The 23,781-nt window shown below is 48.3% G+C and overlaps 1 protein-coding gene across 3 annotated transcripts in view; it reads left to right on the top strand.

Moving 5' to 3' along the window:
* The window catches only part of LOC122895878 (CREB binding protein), a 124,679-nt gene that overhangs the window by 42,292 nt on the left and 58,606 nt on the right, over positions 1 to 23,781 (top strand). For all 3 annotated transcript variants that reach the window (XM_044233649.1, XM_044233648.1, XM_044233647.1), the window contains exon 3: positions 13,902 to 14,078. In XM_044233649.1, coding sequence (XP_044089584.1) covers positions 13,902 to 14,078 — 177 coding nt within the window. The remainder of the gene's footprint in view (positions 1 to 13,901; positions 14,079 to 23,781) is intronic.

The raw sequence follows: 23,781 nt of genomic DNA, 5'->3' as shown, positions 1-23,781 counted from the left end.
CAGTGGGTGGAGTGTGTGACTCTCGATCTCAGGCTTTTGAGTTCAAGTCCCATGTTGGTTGTAAAGATTACTTAAAAATAAAATTTTTTAAAAAGTTTTTATTTATTTATTTATTTGACAGAGATCACAAGTAGGCAGAGAGGCAGGTAGAGAGAGGGGGGGAAGCAGGCTTCCCGCTAAGCAGAGAGCCCGATGCGGGGCTTGATCCCAGGACCCTGGGATCATGACCTGAGCCATAGGCAGAGGCTTTAACCCACTGAGCCACCCAGGTGACCCTAAAAATAAAATCTTAAAAAATATTTGGTATTATTAAAAATGAATACATACAGATTTGATTCATTTATTATTAACTTCTGTTCATTTTAAATTCTACCTTGTATTTTTTCTACTGCAATTTTTCTGTATTATTTATGCAAACCTTTGAAGGGCCATATAACCAGAAAACTGCCTCCTACCAGGGGTTCAGATAGTGGGTGTGGCTGGACCTCAAACCAGAGGTTTTGTCTTAGTGATTTTAAACAAAGATGTATTCACTCAGATGCAACCCAAGTATTCATCAGTAGATGAATGGGTAAAAAAAATACATATATATATGGAGGTTGTATGTATGTGTGTACGTTTTAAGTGGAATATCACTCCTCCGTAAAAAAAAGGAGATCTTGCCATTTACAACAACATGGATGGACCTAGAGGGTATTATGCTAAGTAAAGAAAGTCAGAGTAAGACAAATACCATATGATTTCACTTATATGTGGAATACCAAAAAACACCCTAACGAACAAACAAAAAATAGACTCTTAAATACAGAGAATAAACTGCTGATTGCCAGAGGAGAGGTTAGTTGATGGGCCAGGTGACGGGAATGAAGGGGATTAAGCGTACAAGCATCCAGTTATGAAATAAATAAGTCGCGGACATGAGAAGCGCAGCATAGGGAACACAGACAGCGATACCGCAATCATGTTGTGTAGTCGCAGGTAGTGACCACACTTCCCACGTTGGGCATAGAGAAATGTATAGAATCGTTGAATCAATTTGTTGTACACCTGAAACATACTGTAACATTGTATGTTAATTGTACTTCCAATAAAAAGTAATTAAAGGCAGATTACAAAATAGGCAGGCAGGGAAGGGGAAGGAATGGATTTCAATTACAAATGGAGTTTTCCCCCATGCATCTTTGATCATCTTTGATTTGCTTGATAAAATGCATTCTGTGTAGGCAGAGATTCCCTTTTGTGGGGGCAGATGTCTGTTGAGGAATACGCACCTTTCCTGAATGTTCTAATGAGGCGAGTGTGCATAGTGCTGGAAGCAGCACCTCATCAGAGCTCTAAATTGAATGTTGATGACATCGTCTATTCAGAAGATGTAAGTAATTATCAGTGGATTGTAATTCCAGGCCATAGTTCTATATATGTACACCTGTGCATATTATTACGTATTTGAGGATGGGAATGTGGCACTGTGGTTTGCGGCTTTTGAAAATGGCGCGTAATCTGAGGTAACCTTGTTGCAGTGGTTGCTCTGTTATCTACTCAGTGGAAACTTGATGCCCTCAGTAACGAGCCGTATTACTCAGTTCGTGTTTTTCTGCCAAGTGTATGAAGAATGAACTGGAAAACAAGCCATCTTAAATCCCAGAACAGGACAGTAGATTGATAATACTAGGAAATGCCAATTTCAAACACAGTCTTGAAATTACTGACTTTGTGAATTGTTACATTAGGGTACATGCCTGTTTTTCAGTATTACAGAAAATGTATTCACTGTAAAGAATCCTGTCTGATGTTAGAGATTTTCTGTGCTCTAGTTCTGGAAGGGGATCTTAAAGCCACCTCCAGATTGCACAGTGCTTTGCGGTTTCCAGATCAGCTTCCTGTGTGCTATCCCATGTAAGTCAGAGACAGGAAGTCCGAGCAACCCTGTGCACTCGGCTTCCAAGACTGTGTGGTCTCAGCAGCGAGCAGCTGGGCTGACGGGCCACAGAGATAAGGGACAGACCAAGGGAGGTTACAGGGCATCCTTTCTCCCCTCATAACATGGCACAGTATGTCTGGAGATTGACTGTGGAATGCGAAGCGCTGGCCTGCGTGACATTTGTGCTGGAAGGTGGCAGGGTGTGGCTGTGCCACGTGTGGGTTCATTGAAGGAAAGGTGTGTGGGGGTGGGAGTGTCCTGGAGATGCCGGGCTTTCGCTCTGGGATCGAGTCTGTGAGGGTCTGATTGGAGAGATCACAGCCACGCCCCTCCCTGGCTCTTCGGGTGGGGAGTGGTGCTCTGGGACTGTGCTGCCTCTGCCGAGTGGCCGAGTGGCCGTCGGCATTCATACCCAGCTTAGCCCTGCTCTCTGCAGTCTTTAGTCTATGAATACCTGAGACCTCTCGGTTGACTCCTGGCCAGATGGTTGCTCGTCTCGTCCTGTTGTTGTGGATATGTGAGTAGAGGTAGACTTGGAAACTGCAGGAATGAAAACTTCTCTAGGTTCTAGTGTGTTCACAGACCCCTTCCTGGCGGGTCTTCTGTGTTCCGCTGGGCAGTGAGGATGCAGAAGTAGTTCCCACAGTTGGAAGTCGCGGTTACTGTTCAGCCCAGTTCACGTGTGACCTCTTGAGCCATTTGTCTCCCGGACCAGGACCCTTTTGCCCACTTCAGACTGCACTTAGCACTCCGTGTCCATGCCAGCCACTTATCTCGCATGTCTGATTCCCCTGTAGCTTGTGTCTCTCCTTGGGCTCAGGAGGACACGGTCCTGCATGCTGGGCACCGCCACCGCCCCAGAGTGTTTCCCTCCTGGAAGATGCTTACGAAGCATCATCCCACAGTCAGTAAGCATGCATGTTGCTGCAGCCTTTCAGACCACTGTCCCAAAGATCAGAGCATCACTGCTCAGAGCTGAGGTCGGAGGCAGGTGGGCTTTAGTGAGAGGTGGGTGGACAGGATAGCTGCTGGATCACCTCCTCCTCAAACAAGTACTTTCTGCTTACAAACGCACCTTGTTGTCTGAACCTGGGAGCCAAAGACATTCTGGTCAATCCCTCGTGATCCGGTCTCCTGCCTGTTGCTCTCCAGAGCTCAGGTTCCACAGGGGTTCGAATGGAGCAGTAGCCTTGATGGCCTGAGTTACGAACCGAAGTACAGATAACAGGGTAATTGTGCCTTTGTTGTACCAGGAACCCACTGTGCAGTTTCCCAGGTTTGAACGTGTAGAGCAGGTGTGCAGCTTTTTATATCCTGATGGCTGTTGGACTGTATTTTCCTCTCTTCAGTCTTCTTTGCAGAGAGTGGTAGGACACGACTGAGTGGCTAAGCGTTGTTCAGGCTTTTTCTGGCCACATCTAGAATCCATTAGAGTAGAGTGTGACAACTTAGCCATGTTACAACCAGGGTGAAATTGATTAAATTACCATCCAAGAGTAATCTCTGGCAGTCATAATCAGTTTGATCTACCTAGTTTTATCAATGTCTGATGACAGCTTAAATTAATATTTCAAATACAGATGGACAGCCAAACAGTGGGTCATGTGATCACTGTGGGCAGTCAGAATATCTGAGTAAAGGATAGTTTGTTTGTTTTTAAGATTTTGTTTATTTATTTATTTATTTGTGTGTGTGTGTGAGAGAGAGCCCCTGAGCAGAAGCAGGAAGAGGGGCAGAGGCAGAGGGACAAGCAGGCTCCCTGCTAAGCAGCCCCACGTGGGACTTGATCTTGGGACCCTGGGATCATGACCCGAGCCGAAGGCAGACGCTTAATTGACTGAGCCACCCACCCAGGCATTCTGAGTAGAGGATAGCCTTAAAAAACAACTTTACTCCTTATGATGAAATAATCCCTTGAGTAGAGAATTTGAATAATATAGAAAATATTTAAGAGAAAACTTTTAAAAATTGCTTGTAAACTCTGTAGAGTTACCACTATTAAATATGTTGGTGTTCAGGACACCTGGCTGGTCTGTGACTCCTCATCCTCAGGGTCGTAAGTTCGAGCCCCATGTTGGACGTAGAGCTCCCTAAGAAGAAAAGAAAGGAAATGTGTTGTTCTTGCTGTGTGTGTGTGTGCACACATCTGATTGTAGGGGTTATATGTTTTGTAGCCTTTCATTAACAATTAATGCTCAAGGGACATTTTCCCTTCGTCAGTAATGAGTTTTTATAGTAAAAGAAGTTCTACTTGTGCCATGACTGCCTTCCATGGCCTTCACACTCTTCCACGTGCTATCCAGTACCTCACTTGTGACTGCGGGTACAGAGTGTGGCGCGTGAAGGTGACTCTGGGCATCCTCCGAGGCCTGCTCACCTCCTCACCGGAATCCCCAGTAGGCATGATGGAGACGTGGGGCTGCACCGAGCGGACTTCGTTAGCATTCTCTCAGCTCAGTGTTTGGTTAGAAGTGGAGTCACATGTGTGAAACAGTGCTTTGTCTTTGAGTGTGTTTCGTGGTTTGAGATTTATGGCATTGCCTGAGCTGGGCAGCACCTTACTTTATCCCCTCATTTCATCTTGCAGCCGAGGCCTGAGAGACTGGGTAGGAGGAGGCCCCTGGAAGCCCCAGGTTTGGGTCATTGGGCCTGCGTCCTGGGGCTTGTGTTCCACCCTTGCTGTTTGAAGCACTTAATCTGTTTTCCTGCCCCAAGGTGGAAGAAGACCATAATGTTCTGAATTTTTCTCCACTTTCTTTCTCTGTTAATATAGTAATCATGGGCCCACTTCCCCAAAGCCTTCTTCGTGGGTTCAGTCCCACCTTCACCTGCCCTTCCCCTTGTGCACATTGCCTTGTTTCTTGTTCTCTGCGCTCCCCGGTGCCTCCCTTTTTGCGGGACCGGAAGTGCCTGCGCATTCCCTGCAGAGGGCTTGGGCTAGCAGCTTGGGTCACTGAGAGCCTGGGTCTCTTCCATTGCGCCACAGCAGAGCTGCAGTGTAAACTCTTCTTCATCAGGATTCGCTCTTCGTAAAAAAAAGTGCTTTTCTTTTTTCCCCTTTTCCCTCTTACTCCTTTTTTTTTTTTTTTTTAAGATTTTATTTATTTATTTGTCAGAGACAGAGGGAGAGAGAGTGAGTGAGCACAGGCAGACAGAGAGGCAGGCAGAGGCAGAGGGAGAAGCAGGCTCCCTGCCGAGCAAGGAGCCCGATGTGGGACTCGATCCCAGAACCCTGGGATCATGACCTGAGCCGAAGGCAGCGGCTTAACCCACTGAGCCACTCAGGCGTCCCTTCTCTCTTACTCTTTTATCATCTTCTCCTTCTTTCTCTTCTCTCCACGGTTCCTGTGGGCTTTAATTTGCTTTCAGGGAGTACTCAATCCTAAGGAGGCTGCTTCTCTACCTGAGAAGATATTTGGACTTGGGAGCACCGGGGGAAGGAATTGATAGCAGTTTCATTGTCCCCACCTGGGATTGTTGTATCTGTGACCTGCTGTGGGATGGTGACCTACTGAGGGTGCAGAGCTTTGGAAGGCCTGGGCCCTGTGCAGTGTGGGTGGCAGAGAGGTCCTCAGTGTTCTGGATCCTCACAGGTCCTGGCACTTGGCTCAGTTCCGAGTCTCCAGTTGTCACCCACTGTGAGCAGCTGGGCTTTCCAGGAGTGTGGACCTCATAGCGATTCAAGCACTGATTGTTTAAAACCAAAAAAAGTCATCAGATTTAGGCTTAGAAGGAATTTTCAGGGTCACCTAGTGGTCATCTGACTGCTCCATGTTGTACATCCAAGGAGAACTAAGACTTAGAGGGGGCAAGAGGTTTGTCATACAGCGGGTGAGTGCAGAGCCACGATTGCCAACCATGTCCCACTGACCTTGGCCTGGTGCTTTTGCCAGTGAGCTGTCAGGGGCCACACCCTGGAGAGCAGGGGTATCTAACTGCTGTGACATGCCGAAGTACCCCCAACTCTGTTAAGGTACCAGTTTTGTTGCTAGAAGCTTCTAGAGTGAATTCTGGATGAATACAGATGAGGCCTCAGGCCACAAAAGCCTTGGCAGTGATTTGCTGTCCCATCACCTTCCTTTTAGCAGTTTCCATTGTTCCTAAGTCACATTCTGGTCATGTATCATCCAAGTGAAATACCATGAGCGTCACTAAATACTCTTACCGATCTTCCAGTTGTGATTTATTGGTCTAAGGGAAGTGTCCAGAGTTGAGGGCTATAGATTTCAGTGAATAATTTCCAGGTTGGCGGCGCTGTAAGAGTCGAGTCCAGGAGGTGGGTCGGGCCGCTCCTGTGCCCAGTTCTCTTGCTCCAGGTAACTCTGCACAGGCCAGGCAATGTCTCGGGCGTTGCGATGTGTTGCATATTTCTGCTTACTCTTTATTTGCCAAGTTGAGGTACTGGAAGGATTCCAAGAGCAAGCGGGTGATAGCAGACAACTGCATGCAGCCATGTCTTTCCACGAACACTGCTTTTCTTGGCTTTCTCCCAATCACGGTAGATTGCCAAGAGAAAATGCTTTGGGCTTTACAAATGATATGGCCATACTCTGGGTTAGTTCTGGTTCTTTATATCATTGAAAAGAACGAATTCTTCTGGCTTTTAAATTATTTGGCAAGTTTTTGTTGTATGAAATTGCATGGTCTTTCCACGCCCTCTCTTGTGAATCTTTGGCTTCCTGTGTTTGCCAGCATGTGAAGAAACAGGCTGGACCCTTCGGGCCAGTGAACTTGTCGGGCTGGGTCGAAGCCACGTCCGGATGGAACACTGGTGCTGTGTCATGGCCAGCTTACAGGCAGGAGTCCCCTCAGTTTCTTTTCTTTGTAGGCATATTCTTCCATGTTTGGCTTAAATTCTACCCCAGGAAGTTTAGGCCTGGGGTGTGTTGGTGTACATTGTTATTGTTTATGCTATATATTAAGATTGAAATGAACATTCTGAGTATTGTTTTTAAGTCTAGAAAACAACCCGAAGTGGGAACTGGAAATGTGTGTTGTTTACTAGGACAGCTTGAAGACAGTGGCCCATTACAAGTACCGCTACAACTGATAAATGCACGCGATGGGGTTTGTCACAAACTTACTATGTTTCTCTGAAAATGTTTCATAATCCAATGCCATTGTCTCCAGCTGGCCCCTCTCTCTGATCCTAAACTGAGTCACTCCCCACTATCACACACTCTCTGAAAAACATTCATTTATTTTGTTATTACCCTAAGCAACTTCTGAAAGAAATCCCATCTAACATGAAACTGTTCCTCCCCAAACCAAGCGATAAAGCCCCGAGAGTAGGACATCCTCCTCATGGTTTACGTTTTGGGTTTGTTTTATCTTCTCTCAACTCTAAGAGGAGGCGCTGTTATATCTGCATCAGAGACAGTACAGCCAAGGCAAAGAGAGGTGTAATTAAATTGCCTGAGATCACAGAGCTCACCCTTAGCAGAGAGCTCCCCTCAAACCAGGTAAATATCCTGAGTTCATACACCTAACTTTAGCCTGCTGCTTGTCCAAATGAAATCCTGTTTGTGTCTGTGTTCCAATAAAACTTTAGTTTGTTTTGTTTTTTCAAAAACAGGCGTGGGGTTGGCTTTTTGGCCCATGCCGGCTGGTCTTTGCGGACTGAGCCTTCTTGTCCAACAGTATCACGTGCCATGCGTGTGCCGGGCCAAGTGTAGCTGGGGGACACGCGGTTCTGCCTAAGCACCCAGGTGGTGGAGAGCGCCAGGGTCAGTTCTCCAGCTGATTTGCTGTATTTCTCAGCTTTCGCCCCCTGCCCCGCCGGTCCTCATCCACAAAGGGTAAGTTTTAACCAGATATTCTTTGAAGCCCTCGCAGTTAAAAATTGTAACCTGGGACGCCTAGGTGGCTCAGTTGGTTGAGCGATTGCTTTCGGCTCAGACCATAATCCTGGAGTCCTGGGATCGAGCCCTGAGTTGAGTCGGGCTCCCTGCTCAGTGGGGAGTCTGCTTCTCCCTCTCTGCCTTACCCTACTAGTGTTCTCTCTCTCCCTCTCCCTGTCTCAAATAAATAAATAAAATCTTAGAAAAGAAAAGAAAATTCTAATCCATCCCTTTGTCCCTAGTAGGGTCGTACTCTGTTCCGTTTCTGTGTGTTTCCTAAGCACCGTCAGTAATGCCCCCCATAGCAGTACTTCTCTGAGTGCTGCGCTGAGTTGTGTGGTTTTAAGTGTATGTCAGGGTGCGAGGAAAACTGCCGAAGAATTCAGCTTTAGAAAAAGAATGTGTTTAGTGGTCTCGTCGAAACCACATGAAACTCCGCGTTTGTTGCCACTTAAAACCTTTCCGAAGGCCTGGCTGCCTCTGAGTGACATCACGCAGTGGAAGCGTCTTTCCTCCGCGCCTGTCCCGCGTCTGCTGTCTCTCCTGTCCCAGATATTCTTAGCTGGTCCCACTGCATCGTCCCATCAGGCTTTTAGCTCATACATGGTTATGAGCTGATCCTTCCTGAGAGTGTATGTTGAAAAGAGGATGTTTGGAGATGAAAACTGGGGATAGTTCACTGGTGAGGGCGGTTGTTTCCATGAGCGGTTGACGTCTTTGGATTGGAGACTGTCTACTGGCAAAGCCCGGTATGTGGCAGGCGTGGGGAGAGCTTGCCCTTCCCTGAGAATGGAGAGGGCCAGGCAGTGAGGAGTTTTCTTCCCCGAGGGCAGGCATCCTTAACCTTCAGGGGATGCCAGGGAGCAAGAACATGGGTCCCTGGCTTGCCACTGTTGTAGAAACCTACTTTGGGAGGAAATATCTACTGTCAATGTTACTTATCTTTAAACCCCCCTAGTTGGTACTTTTTTAGTTTAGTACCTTATTTGATTAGGTGAACATAAAGATGTTCTTAGGGTTAGTGTAGTGGAGAGAGTTGCTGTTTTGAGGGGAGACCAGAGCTTGTGTTTTTAGTGCTATATGTTGATAGTTGTCATATCGTGACACAAATAGAAAATGAAATATTTGTCCCACATGCCAAGGTCAGCAGAGGGGTTGTTTGCGGCCACTGGCAACCCCCCAGGCTAATAGAGCAGTGTTTCCTTGCACCAGTGGGAAGCCCTGGGCCAGGTTGGGGGTGGTGGGGGGTGGATGGTGGGCACGGCCTGGAGCCTTGCCTCAAAGCCAGGGCTTTACTGGCCCAGTAGGTGTAGCACAGAGGCCCTGCTTTCCAGCCGGGCGTGGCTCCTGTGTGTGACGCAGTATCACATGGAGCTCAAATGCTTCTGTGAGACCAGCTCCGGAGGGCGTGGTCCCGTGCTGGAATTCAGCATGGCCAGCCGGCTGCCTGTCTGCTCTGTCCTCCTGTCTACCGTGATGGCTATTGAGAAGGTAGAAGGGACACTGTCCCTGCTGCCTTTCCCAGTGCACCTCCAGCCAGCGGGGACTGGCCCCCAGTTCTTTAGTTGCATCTGCCTTCAGGGCTGACGCTGGGGTCTCTGCTACTCTGAGCAGCTGTCTCTTAGAGGGTTCATTTATTTAGTTCCTTCCCCAGATGCTAAGTGAGCACCTACTGCATGCTAGGGCCCAAGAGCACAGTAACTATTGTTACGACGAATAATGCTATAGACTCATACAGTGTCTTGTACTTTCCACAGTATACCTGTAGTGCATGTCTTTCCTGTCCTTCTGTAGATGGCTGTCACTCACCTGCTTGCCAGACAGCTTAGGACCATAGCAGGTTTTGACTGACGGGCCAGGCACTGTTACCACAATTTGCTTCACACCCTGTTTCAGTGATAGGTATTGTTCACATTTCTCCTTCTCTTTTTTTTTCTGAATGGGGGTGGGGGTGGGGTGGGGGCTGTGGAGGCAGAGGGAGAAGCAGACCACTTGGCTGAGCAGAGAGCCGGCACGGGGCTCTATCCCAGGACCCTGGAATCGTGACCTGAGCCAAAGGCAGAGGCTTTAACGTACTGAGCCACCCAGGTGCGCCTTGTTTAGGTTTCTTGAACTAAACTCTAAAGAGAGATTTTCTTTTCAGATCTCAAGCTTTAGAGTCCTGCTTTGGCTAATAAATAATCCACATCCCTGTGGAGTGGGAGGTGGGTAGGCCTCTGGATCTGGCACTAGCAATTTTCTCTCCCTTATCTAGTTGGTGCATTCCTGTGTCCAGGGACGGCCATTTCCACGTCTTACTCTCTCGTTGAAGTGAGTCACAGACAGAATGAGTGGGTTTTCCAGAGAGTGATCCACCTGGCTACAGGAATGTTTTTTCATGGGAAAATGTGGTAGACCTATACGGCATTATTTAATTCAGATTTCATTATAGGAGAGCTTGCCTTTTTTAAGGTACTTATTAACTCGTTCACTTTTCCCATTTCTTGAGATTGAACTTGAATTCAGTCCTTAAAGGAGCTCCAAAAGAATAGAGTTAACAGGTGTGGGCTGTTGCTGAATGAGGCAGGATATAGATATTAATTCCATAGGCTTTAATTTATTCATACATTAATAAATTTCACCATCAGTTGAACGGTTGCCTATTTTTGCTGTTCTGCCTTTTGAATTTTATGGTAGTTCTCTAGCAGCTTAACCCGGATCCTGGTGAACTTTAGTTGCAAATAAAGCCGAGTTTACAAAATTGTTAACTGTTGGGAAGTATGTAGATGTTTATTGGAATTTGACATTTTGATTTTACAACTTCATTGTGAGCCTTGGTGCTAAAAATGTGTGTTAGCCTAGACTCGGGACCACATGTATTTAGTCTGATCAAAGGAGAATATATATAAAACAGGAATTCAGAAATCTACCAATCTCTAGAAGCAAATAGCTTTTAGCCCAAACTACAGACGAGGACTGGAGAGTAGCCTTCAGTTCTGCCAGGTTCTGTTAAGATGGGGTAGGTGGGTAGCGGCTGCCCTTTGCAGGACTGTCCACTGGTTTTCCTGTTTGCTTTGACTGATTAGGGTTAGCCTGGAGCTGGCTGTGGACTGAGGGAGCAGAGCCTGACTTCACGCAGGCAGCCTGGACTGTGCTCCACCTCTGTTGTCAGAGACTGAGGAGTGGCATTTCCTCCCTGTTTTTTTTAAATGTATGGTCCCCCCTGAGCTGAACATTGCTTACTTGCCATCTGTGATCTTTGACTTTGCCTTGGTTCTTGCCCTGTGAGGATCAAAACCATGTTGAGATGGTTTCCCTCATTGTTGATTGGATGGTCAAGAAGAAAAAGTAACAAGAAATCTGTCACAGTGGGACACCTGGAGTGGCTTAGTCAAGCAAGCATCTGCCTTCAGCTCCGGTCACGAACCCAGGATCCTGGGATCGAGTCCCATATGGGCTCCTTGCTCAGGAGGGAGCCTGCTTCTCCCTCTGCCTGCTTCTCCCCCCTGCTTGTGCTCTCTGTCCTTTCTCTCTCTCTGACAAATAAATAATAAGTAATCTTTAAAGGAAAGAGAGAGAGCTCTGTCAGAGTACATCAAACACTCTGAAACACTTGGGTCAACCAGCTAGGAAGTGCTTTGCCCAGAGTCTCACCAGGCAAGTAGTAACGTAGCTGACCAGACCATCTACCCACTTCATCTTCACCCTGGCAAGACAATTCTAGAAATGGGTTTTTCAGAACAAGTTGGGTGAACTTTGAGACTCACAGAAGTCCTTTGTGAGTTCATTGGCCTCTTTACTTCCCTCTGCACCAAAGGGGTGACAACCTTGGACAGTTGGTGTGAGTAGGAGAATAGTTACTTTTCCTTCCCACCCTCTAGCTGTTGCCCACTTTGATTTGTTGATGCTAGAAACTTCTACGACAACATTGATTATCTTGTTTGTCAAATTGGTGGCTCTAAAGGGTGTGCTGCATGACGGTGGGGAAGTTGCATCTACACGTGCTCAAACCCAGGCATGGCTCTTGCGGGCGCTCAGGAAATCCTGGCGAACCGTCAGGACAGGGCTGGTTCGTGGAGGTGTGAATGGTACACATGCCTTCAGCACACATGGTTCTAAGGAGAGAAATTTTAAATGAAATCCAGGAAGTAGAAATCCTAACTATATTTTTTTCCTGCAAATTTTTGGGTCACTAAGAACAGGGTTTGATTTTATTCAATAAAACACAAATTGTGAGAGAAATAATTACTACATGGAGTTAATTTGGGGTAATGCTTTTTGAAAATAAAAGTTCGTGCTTCATTTCTTCAGAGTTTCAGATAACAACTGAAAGAACCTAGTCAAGAATCAGAAATGCCCATTAAGTTTCCTGAGCTACCGTGTTGCTTTGGTTAAATCAGCTGAGCTGAAAAGTTGAGGCTGATTACTGGTCTTTGAGAAAAATTTGTGTTTGTTTCAGTTACTCAGGTTGAATTTGAAGTTCAGTGGAATCTATTTATTTATTTATTTAGAAAAGATTTTATTTATTTATTTGTCAGAGTGAACACAGGCAGACAGAGTGGCAGGCAGAGGCAGATAGAGAAGCAGGCTCCCACTGAGCAAGGAGCCCAATGTGGGACTCGATCTCAGGACGCTGGGATCATGACCTGAGCCGAAGGCAGCGGCTTAACCAACTGAGCCACCCAGGCGTCCCTGAAGTTTAGTGGAATTTAAATTTGTTTCCATTTACTCAAGGAAATCAAGTAGGGCAAAAGTGGCAACTGGAATGTGTTCCTTTCAAAATGGTGAAAATGTCAATGGTGAGGACCAGGCCTGGAAGCCACCTGCACACACGGACGTGCTTGGGAGCAAGATCTTCTTGGTTACACTAGTTTGTCTTTATTTGTGTTTTTATGCGGACATTTCAGCTGAAAGAGACCAGCTGTGGTGAGCGTTGGTTTGTTTGCAACCTAAAATCTTAGAGCTTAAGGAAATAATGTGATTCTTCTTGTTCAAGACAGTCGTCTTACAGGCGAGATCAGGGTGCACAGGAGGAGGGAATGGAAGTTGCCCCGCAGCAGTGGTCCCCATGTGGGGTCGGCCTGGAGAGCCGAGCCACGGTCTCTTGATATGGGGAGCCCTCTTCCTAGGAGGCGCTTTCTCAGAGGACCCCCTTCCTCTCCGTTTCCAAACATCTCACCAAGACACCGGGCAACGGGTAGGATATTAGAACTTGCAGAAAAAGCCGGGGCAGGCGACCAGAGAAGCCGGTCCCTCCAGAGTGGCAGGTGGGACGGGGTGTTGACACAGGGCTCCGGCCAGGGGCAGGAGCTGAGGGAGGCCTAGAGAGGGGCTCCTCCTGCCTACTCTTGCTTTTAGCTACTGTAGGTTTTCTTTCTTTCTTTCTTTCTTTTTTTTTTAAAGATTTTATTTATTTATTTGACAGAGAGAGGGATTTTATTTCACTAATTTAAGGGGGGAAAAAAAAAACTTTATGGAGCCCTGAGACTTGTTATATTAGAGAAGGTAGTGTAACAGCCCCCCCACAGAGACACACACCTGTAACACCTGTTAGAGGAGTTAAGAACATACAGCCAGTTGCACCAGTCACTTTTTTTCTAGGCCCTTCTCTTGCCACTACCTCCTTGCCTCCTGGGATTATTTTAGAGTGAATCCCAGAGTCATCCTGCCTACTGCAGATTTTGAACCAATGGAAACAAAGTTTCAGTGTGATGAGGGAACTTGACAGAAAGTAGTTACTCGGAGTGGTTCAGGATTAAACTCCAGGAAGTCCCCTTTGTCAGTGGTTCTGGAAGCTCTTGTTTTCCAGATGATTTTCTTAACGTGTTGCTGCCACTTTCCGGGCGTGGGGGTGTGAGGAGGAGGAGTCCGGCTGCGGTGAGGGTGGAGAGGCGCTGGCTCTTGGGACGATGGTTCAGGAGGGGCAGGTGGAGCTGTCAGGAGCGGCTTCTGGGTCTTCTTAGTGTGTAGCCACTGGAGCAGTTTGCTCTGTTCATAATCCCAGTGGAACCTGGAGAATAAGCCTTCGATTTAGAATGAAAATGAGGGTTTCACAAGAAGTAATGATTTTTGCTTCAGCGAGTCAGAGTGAGCATTTCTGAGGCCCTTCTTTTTGTACGTGACTGTGTCGTGACCGCTCATGTTGCCTTTCTCTGTTTCAGATGGGAATAACTGGTAACACAAGTCCGTTCGGACAACCCTTCAGTCAGACTGGAGGGCAGCAGATGGGAGCCCCTGGAGTGAACCCCCAGTTATCCAGCAAACAGAGCATGGTGAACAGTTTGCCTCCCTTCCCTACAGACATCAAGAATGCTTCAGTCACCAACGTGCCAAACATGGTAGGTTGCCCTTGGCCCTCAGGCTGTGGTCTCCGGTGGGTGTGCTGGCGCGTGTCCGCTGGACATGTGTCATGGGTGAGGGGAAGAGAGACACTGCCGGGGAGCACTGTGTCGCTGAGCGCTTTCCTTTGCTGAGCCGGCAGTCGTGCCTCAGCCGGTCCTCCCGGCTCCCTCTGTGCGGGGGGCGTTAACGCAGTCACACGGATACAGAAGGCTGGGCTCTTCTTGCTCTTCCTGTTAGTGCTGACGCTGTCTGGAGAACACGAATCGGTGTTGTGCGCCTGGGAGGTGAGGGGGTCGTGTCCGTCCGTCCTTTTTTTTTTTTAAGAATTTATTTACTTTTTTTTTTTTTTTTTAAAGATTTTATTTATTTGACAGAGAGAGATCACAAGTAGGCAGAGAAGCAGGCAGAGAGAGAGAGGAGGAAGCAGGCTCCCCGCTGAGCAGAGAGCCCGATGCGGGACTTGATCCCAGGACCCTGAGATCATGACCTGAGCCGAAGGCAGCGGCTTAACCCACTGAGCCACCCAGGCGCCCAAGAATTTATTTACTTATTTGTTAGAGTGAGGGAACAGCGGGCAGAGGGAGAAGCAGGCTCCCCGCTGAGTGGGGAGCCCGATGTGGGGTTCGATCCCAGAACCCTGGGATCATGACCCGAGCCAAAGGTGGCGCTTGACTGACTGAGCCCCCTAGGCGCCCCATATCCGTCCTGATAGAGAGTTTCATGTGTGTTTCTTCTTCTGAGATTTCCCATCCGTAAGAGAGGAGCTAGTCTTAGAGCCTCCCAGCCTAACGAACCAAGATAGTAATGGGAAAATAGCTCCTTTTGCCCTGCAAAATGGAATCTTCTAAAATTGTAAACCCTGAGGGGCAAGTGTGTTCTTTTGTCAGACTTCACTGCGCACACTTAGGGACTGAAGATCTGATGTGCCTTTGGTGGTCAGTCAAGGCCACTGTCCCCCTCTCTGGGCTTGCAGGGGGGACCTGCCCTCCCAAGTTTGCCATCCACATAGCTGTGCAGTGGCAGCTTCGAAAGGCCCAGAACAAAGCCAGGGATTGTGTTCAGAAAAGCATCATCTTTGGTTTGTCTTTTGATTTTTAAAAACTTTTTCTTTATTTTGTCTGTAAAGATACACAGAGAATTCTGTGTGTCTGTCACTTGGCTTCTCCTGAGGTTAGCATCTTATGTGACCCTGGTACGGTTGTCACGACTAAGAGATTGACAGTGCTTACAGTGCTTACAGTTGTGAGGCTGTTGGAAGTGGGTTGGGGGTGGGGGTGGCTTACTCTTAGTTTTTGGTAAAATCAGAAAATGGGGTAAGAGCAAGGTGTCCTGATCAGGTGTTGTCCTCGTTACATCCTTCCTTCTTTTAAAAAAAAGGAGGGGGGTTCAAGTAGTAAAGTATGTTCTCAAGCTATTTAAGGTTTTTACTACTTTATTTCTTCTGATCGTCTCCCCATAACCTGCCTTGATTTGCTGCTGTCCTTGCCGTAACATTCTGTTGGAGCCAGAACCTGAATCAACGCCTCTGCTCCCTGGGGCAGCTCCTCTGAGCTCTGGGGCTGCAGGCTGGGAGCCAGCACCCACACTCTTCTGCTCTTCCTTCTCCAGTCTCCTTGGGTGGACTCGAGGGCAGGTGATCGTCCCCTCAGCTCGGCCAGATGAGAGTGGGTGCTTCTGTACAGACAGTCTGTGTTTTGGAGTGTGGGAAACCCTGCCTTATGTTTTGCTCCCTTCTCTCTTTTCAGATCTTCCCCAGCCCATTTCCACCCCCTCTCTGCTTGACCCGCAGCTCGCCGGCAGAGTCCCTTTGCCGTCAGTCCCCCTGCCTGCCTCTGTTCATGGGACCGAATGCCTGGCAGCACCGTGCATGTTAGGGGCAGGGTCATTCTGGACTGGGGAGAGGCTTCCGTTTCCCTTCACCTGTGCCAGGGCTGGTGGGGACAGTGGGGACAGCCCTTTGGTCTGGGTCAGGTCTTCTTTCTCCCTCGGCACTGTTGACATTTGGGGCTCGATCTTTGTCTGTCGTGAGGGCCATTCCTGTGTATTGTGCCCCTCACCCACCAGGTGCTCACAGCCCTTCCTCTTTCCCCACAGTCACCCCGGGTGAGAGAACACCTGCTCTGGGAAGGCAGTAGCACTAGCACTCCGTCCTCCGTGTGTGTGACATCGAGCCCCCTCCGTCCCTAACTTTTTCTTTTCCTTGCTCTTCCAACTCTGCTCTCTCTTACTCCATTCCTCCCCCAACAGCCTCATCGGATCATCAGGGTAAACTGAGGAAGTACTTTGGTTTATAGAGCTGTACTCTTTGCCTAGGTACCACTGCCCCACAGGGGTATCACAGACTTTGACAGAGAGCCCCAGAAGGTATCTTTGGAGGGCAGGCAGGAATGCTGTCCTCACACATTCACCTGGCATGCACGGGGCTGACTTTGCCAGCATGTGTGTCTGTGAGGGAGCGTGGCCCAGTCGGCAGCCTTGGTGCTATTGGGATGGGAACCAGAGGGTACTGGCAGAGACATGGGACAGCCAGTGCACGTTTTATGCCTTAGTTTTCATGCCCTCAGTTTACCTTATTTTTATAACCTCTTAAAAGATGTTGTTATATGTCCCAGTTTACAGATGAGGAAGTTGAGGGCTTTGAGGGGTTTTTATTTGTTCAAGGCTATGTAGCTCCTGTTTGCAAAGTCTAAAACTCTTTTTAATAATGCCTGGTATCAGGGCACCTGGGTGGCTCAGTGGGTTAAAGCCTCTGCCTTCGGCTCAGGTCATGATCTCAGGGTTCTGGGATTGAGCTCCGCGAGAGCCTGCTTCCCCCTCTCTCTGCCTGTCAAATAAATAAATAAAATCTTCAAAAAAATTTAAAAATAATGCCTGGTATCATGTTTTAGCAGCCCTGAGCTAAATTGGGAATGCTTGCCTGTGTTTACATTGCTTCCTTGAGCATGTGTTGTAGTTACCTTAAATTTTCTAAACTATATCTGACCCCTTGGAATCTGTGGATTTGAGTTTTTTCCCCAGAGTGAGGGAGAGAAGGTAGCAAAAACTGAGTGTTTTGGATATGAAGCCTTGATCTTACTTGTGTTTGTTTTGTTTTTTGGTCATCCTTTGGGGAATAATCTTTTAAAACCCAGCTCAAGCTGGGGTACCAAACAGTTCAGGTCGGGGCTCTGGTGCCGCAATACCTGATGCCCTGGTCAGGCTCTTCATGGAATAATTTTAAGCTACTCAGTCATTGATCATGGAGCGCTTGCTTTTCTCCTCTCCTAGATTGTGGAGGATTCCAGCATCCCCAGGTAGTTGAGAAAGGAAGGGGATGTGGCCATCCCTTTAATCCACCCCATTTGGTGAACACTGTCTCCTGGCCCACGTGCCCCATGATACAGGTTTGAGTGAGCTCACCCCCTTTCATGAAATTTCGTTGGTGGTGATGGAAAACAAATAATCATAAAATATAAACTGCCCTAGCAGGTCTGAGGAGCAAGCAGTGACTGAGGTTGACACAGGGACCTCCTTGGGCCAAACCAAGGAAGGACATATCAGGGCAGGGTCAAAAGATGAGCAGAAGCCACAGAAACCAGGGGGCACTGGGAGAGCATTGGCTTGGATAGGGACCAGCAGGCAGCCAGCGGGAAAGGGGACTCTCAAGGTTGAGTGGAGAGCGGTGTACTGGAATGTGGGGGCCAAGCAGGAGCCAGCTCTGGGAGGGCTTTGGGTGGCAGGGGTCACTGCGGTGGTCTTGACTAGAGGGCGCACTTGATCACAGAGAAAGGGGCAGGAGGGCAGAGAAGATTTGCCACTGGAACAGAAGTGTGGGGCCACTACATAAGGTGACTTGGTGCTTGGGGGAACCATGTACAGAGCTGGGGGAGGGACAGACCGGAGAGCAGGGAGAACGAGGTGGTCGGCAAGCGGGGGGAGGGGGTGCATTTGTAATTGCACTTCACATGTGTTCTTTTGAGATGCTTGTGAGGTGTCCGTGTGAGGGGGCATCAGGCAAACAGGTGGGCATACGGCAGGGCATCCGCTGTCCCAGTCCACAGGGAATGAGAGCGCCGCAGGGGAGATGGGTGGAGGACGATCCAGGTGATGGGATTGGGACAGGGAACACGAACAGGAGGAGATGGTGAGTCAGGCACCAGGGCAGAAGAGTGTACCCAGAACATGCGGGTCAGTCTGCGGGACGAAGAGGCCTGTGGATATGTTCTGTCCCCCTCAGGGTTCCCAACTGTCATTATCCTCTGGGATGTGCTGGGGGGCTCTAGAAGAGGGGGGGGCTCCAGGCCCCTGGTGCAGGTGGGGTTGTTTTTGAGGGCTTATAGATTCTCAGGATAATATTTCAAAGCAAACTGGCACATTTTCCCAAATTCTCAAATGTATGTTATAGCAGTTTATGATTTCTAAACTTTCTACAGTTTCTTAACTTTCTACAGATTATTTAAGTTTGTTAGAAATTTCACCATGTTATTAGGGTGTTTCGTGATTCTGAGATGCACTCTTTTTTCAGATTTGTAGTATCTCTGAAATCGGGCTGTGTTTTAGAAATAGTCAAGATTGATTTAGATCTAATAAAATACAGTGTTTATGCCATTTTACTTGTTTATAATTTGAATTAATAGGAGTGACGTAACAGTTAAACATATATATTCACTGTGTAGTTTTCCAGAACAGCTTTCATGGGTAGAAGGCTTTTTTGGGGGGTTTGTTGTTGTTGTTGGGTTTTTTGTTTGTTCTGGGGGGGTTGTTTTGTTTTTGTTTTTGTTTTGTTTTTTGTTTTTTTAATTATTTAAATTTTACTGACAAAAGAACAGGTGCAGATTTGAGTTGGGGTAGAGGTCGGGTCATCTTTCTGTGGACTGGGATGGGGGTCCCTGTAGGCCATGTTGAAGGGGGGCTGTGCACAAGGACGCGTGAGGAGGCAGAGGTGGGGACGTAGTTCCTGGGCGGTGCCCTGAAGAGGAGGCCCCGTCACTCCTGGTGTACTGTCTAGCTGCCATTTTCATCTGAACAAGTCCTAGCATACAAAGTTGGGGAGGAGGGGGGACATCAGACATCATCTGGGACTGGAGTTGTCAGGTCATCGCTGTGTTAAGTGTTTTTAAAGGTGCGTTTTTAAGATGTGGGACATGTCTTGGGTCTGTCTACTCTGAGAAAGTTTGGTGACCAAAGGGACTCCCTCCTCAGGTTCCCCGTGGACTGTCCTGTGGGGCTCCCAGATGTAGTCTGCTGTAGGGTTCTTTCTTATAGGAAGCTCTTGGGAGGGGGAGGTGGTGGTTCTAATTGTTCGGTTTGGGGCTTTTTTTTTTTTTTAGAAAAACTTAGAACTGTGTTATGGAGATATCCCCATTCTTAAAGTCGTGACACAGGAAATCAGGGTATTGCTTATTTAAAGTCGCTCACGAGAGTATGTTAGGGTTCACAGTGGTCCCCATGTCACAGGAGTCTGAAGTGCAGGCTTCAGGCAAGGCCCCCAGATCGAGGCTGATCCTGGTCTGTCCCAGGAGGAGAACGTGGCGGGTGGAGGCCTGCACGCCCTGGACGGCTGCGGGCTCCCGGTCCCTGCCCGCACTCTAGCCACTCGGAGCCATCAGCCGCCCTTGCGGGGCCCTCTTTGCGTCTTTGGGTTTCTCTGTGTCTCAGGGTGTGCTGTGGACCCCCGCGTCGGCGACTGACTCCTGGCCCCATCCAGTCTTCCTGGGCAGAGTCCCTTTGAGGAGGCGGGAGTCTCTGCGTCCACGGTCACTCTTCTGTCCTTCCTCGCACAACCGCTCCGCTCCTTCGAGGGCAGTGGAGAATCACCCCGCTGCTGGCTTTGTCACTCTCTTAACCACACTCTACAGTTTTAAACAAGCTGCTCTGGCGATGCAGACGGGGAATAACGTTTTCAGGCGCCTCTGACTGCTGCGGTGCTGGCAGCCCGCTGTCCCGCTGTCCCGCTGTCCCAACAGTGTCTCTGTGTCTGCTCCAAAGTCTTCCCGCGACTCTTGTTTGCCTCCTGATTCTGTCTTCTGTATCTGGTTTCTGATCCCCAAGGGGTCAGGACTTGAAATGACCGAGCAGAGTGAAGCCTCGTGAATCCAGTGCTTTTCTGCAGAGACGCTCCCCTTCCCACAGCCCTGTGCACTGGCTCCTCGCGTTCCATGGCGGGAGCTCACTGGCCCTGATCGGCGGATTGGTCCCTCTGCCCCTGCACTCAGGGCGGCCTCTTGTCCTTGTGGGGAAGCGAACAGCAGGGGACTGATCACTCCGGCTCAGATCGCTCCACAGGCGGGAATGGGGTTTCGGTACGTGAACTGGGAAGCCTGGTGAACGCTAGGAAGCGAGTGTTGTCATTAGTAGTGATCACAGTGTTTGTGTATTTTCAAGAGCTTACGTCTGCTTCTTTCATCTTATCCTACACCTGTGTCTTGAAGATCCCCCAGAGAATGCGGGTGCTGGGGCCTTTGAAGAATGACTTGGTCTAGAATTCTCTTCAGTAGCTGTGTAAATCCCTGCTCCTGCTTAAACTTTTGTTTTGGCAATAAATATCAGCCAGGAGATAGCCTAAGCCCAAAGTAGGATACTTTGCAAATACCAGGAAACTATGAATTGAGAAAAATGAACAACGTCTCTTGATGTCAGGCATAAGCTCAGGCATCGCAAGTGCTCAGTCAGGGTCATTTGACTTTCTGTCCAGGGTCTGATTAGTACAGCCCTTTCTTCAGCCCCCCACCCCCACCCCAGGGAGCAGCTCACATGACCTCCAGAGTCACTCTGCTCTCGCGCTTCCTGCCAAGTGGAGAGCCCACAGGAAGGTCGAAGGCTGGCCTGTGTCCCCACTAACTGTTAGTGTCGTGACTGGCACCTTCCTGTCAGCCGCAAGTGCGACCGAAGTTGACCAGGCATTTCTGAGGAGTGAGATGACCCTTGGAAGAACTCTGTAGAGAGCACACTCAGTCTGGATGGGGATGGTCCTAGCTCGCACTGGGGTCGGCACCATCCATCCCTGCGTCTGAAGTACCACAGGCCGTGTCCCCTTCCGTTTCATGGCTGCCTGCATCAGCCCTGAGGCTCACGTCACCAGACACCAGCTTGTCATCACGTGCCCAGTTACCAAATACTTACTGTGATGAGTATTCCTGAAGAATGTGGTCACATGTATGATAGAGTCAAGAAGAATATTTTTGTAAACTTGTTGGTAGGTTGGTGATTCTCTTGGTCTGGTCATTTGGTGAAGGGCCTGGTGTTGAGACCCTTGGTCTGGCTAGCCCGTCACCTTGGCCATAGGAGTAGATCCAGCATGTCCTACCTCTTAGGGTTTATTGGCGCAGAAGCAGGTACCGCTCACCCATCCTTGGCAGACTGACTCCAGTTGGGAAGGAGTGGACTTGAGGCCCGAGGCTGCGGAGAGAACAGGGTGAGTGTCCAGTTTTTAGTCCTGCGCCTTTGCTGCCGCCCCCTCCCCCCATCTATCATGTTTCCTTCCTTGGTGTTTTCTATTCTAAAATCACTTCTTATTTGGAAGATTATTTAAGAATCATTCTTGCCCAGCTTGCGCATTTTAAGTTATTGTCTTAGGGGATCATAAATCTTAAGTTGTAAGATAATCTTATTTCTTAAAACCAATAAGCATGAAGCAAAAAGGAGAGAACACAAGAAACATTATTTGGTCTATCTAAATAGCTGTGTTCTTTTCCTTACTAGTTGATCTTTATCATCTCAACAGTAATTATTGCCTCTTCCTAGTTTGATAGCTGTATGCACTTAATGAGCATTTTCTATTATTTTATGACACCAAAGCTTAGCGTACCCAGCTGTTCTAGGGTCCTTCTGGGGGAATCAGAACAAGCACATATTGCAGAGCAATTCTGTGTCCCACCTGGTGTTTGCTTTGGTGTCATTTCTGAGTTTAATTGGAGGTTGGGGAGAAGTCAGGTTTCCAGGTGGGCCATGGGAAGGATGCTAGAAGAGCATGGGGCTGAATCCCATTGGAGATGTGGAAGGTTTGGGCCAGGTTAATCTGAAGTGCTTGTCTCCAGGAGTCCTGGCCTCGAGTAGACTTAAGGTGGTAGTTGTGTAGAGAGAGGAAGCACGTCTACCTCCTCACCCCCTGCCTCCAACCACCCCTCCCCCAGCCTGTCCCTGTACTACCCTGATATGTACTGTTTGCACATAGTCTTTTCTTGGATGCTTAATCTAAGATGACTTTTTTCTAGGAAGAATGCCAGGATAGATTTTATTATATGTGTTCTTTATGCACATCTGTGATTATATCCTTAGGATAGAATACAGGGCATACACAGACATGGGTTTGGTGCTGCTTACTCAGACCTGTGTGACAATAACAATTCTAAGAAAAGTACATCTTAGATTCCTTTAAATATTAAGGAATATCAGAATATTAAAAGTTTGCTTTTCAGGGTCATTTGATGGGTGGGGTCTGAACAAGGATTAAGTTATGGTGACAAGTGGTACATGAAAGAGCATGTGGCCAAATCCAGCAAAGACTGGAGAGGGGCAGGCAGGCTGTGACCCTGCAGCTGCTGGCCCAATGAGCTCTGTGTCCCCTGCTGGCCCTCACGTCTCTGAATGCTCAGATGCAGCGCAGACTCATGACCGAGCCGTGGTGACTCCTACACCACGCTGACCCCTCCTTCCGTGATTAGGAATTGCATGCGAGCTCATTTGAGTTCCCGAAATGGATGTTACATATATTTTAAGGCTTTTTTTTTTTTTAAGATTCCATTTATTTATTTGACAGAGAGATCACAAGTAGGCAGAAAGAGAGGGGGAACAGGCTCCCTGCCGAGCATACAGCCCTTTGTTGGGCTCCATCCCAGGACCCTGGTATCATGACCTGAGCCAAAGGCAGACTCTTGATGCACTGAGCCACCCAGGCGCCCCAATTTTAAAGCTTTTGGTGGATACCATTGATACTGCCTTCAACAGAAAGTTGTGTACCTTGTCTCCAGTATTACACAGTGCTTCTGTGGCTGGCGTGATCACTCTGTCCTTTGATAGGAGATTCATTATGTTTCATTATGCTAATTTGCATTTCTTTCTTTATTGATGAGAATTAAAGTACTTAGATTTGGAGACTTTTTTTTTTTTTTAAAGATTTTATTTATTTATTTGACAGAGAGAGATCACAAGTAGGCAGAGAGGCAGGCAGAGAGAGAGGAGGAAGCAGGCTCCCTGCTGAGCAGAGAGCCCGATGCGGGACTCGATCCCAGGACCCTGATCATGACCTGAGCCGAAGGCAGTGGCTCAACCCACTGAGCCACCCAGGCGCCCGAGACTTTTTATTTTTTTAAGATTTTCTTTATTTTAGAGTGAGCAAGGGTTCAAACAGGGGGAGGGGCCGAGGGGGAGACTCTCCAGTAGACTGCACATGGAGCCTGACACAGCGTTCCATCCCTGGACCCTGAGATTGTGATCAAGAATTGAATGCTTAACCGACAGAGCCACCCAGCCACCTCTAGAGACATGCGTTTCTTTCCTGAGTGGCTTAGTTCCTGTCTTCTATCTGTTTCTGTTAGGCTCTCTTAGAACACTTTCTAAAAGCATTGTGGTTAGCCCTCTGTCAAGGTAGGCCGCAGAGAGCTGAAGGGTGCGGCTTCGCTGCTAGGCCACCCTCTGCACTGCCAAGCAGACCCTCTGAGTGTGAGGCACCCTTCTGGGCCCCAGTTACTTCTCTTGTACCTCGGGATTGGCCCCAGATGA

The sequence above is a fragment of the Neovison vison genome, chromosome 14 (assembly GCF_020171115.1).
Source record: "Neovison vison isolate M4711 chromosome 14, ASM_NN_V1, whole genome shotgun sequence".
Classification (NCBI taxonomy): domain Eukaryota; kingdom Metazoa; phylum Chordata; class Mammalia; order Carnivora; family Mustelidae; genus Neogale; species Neogale vison.
This window is presented reverse-complemented; position numbering and strand designations above follow the sequence as displayed.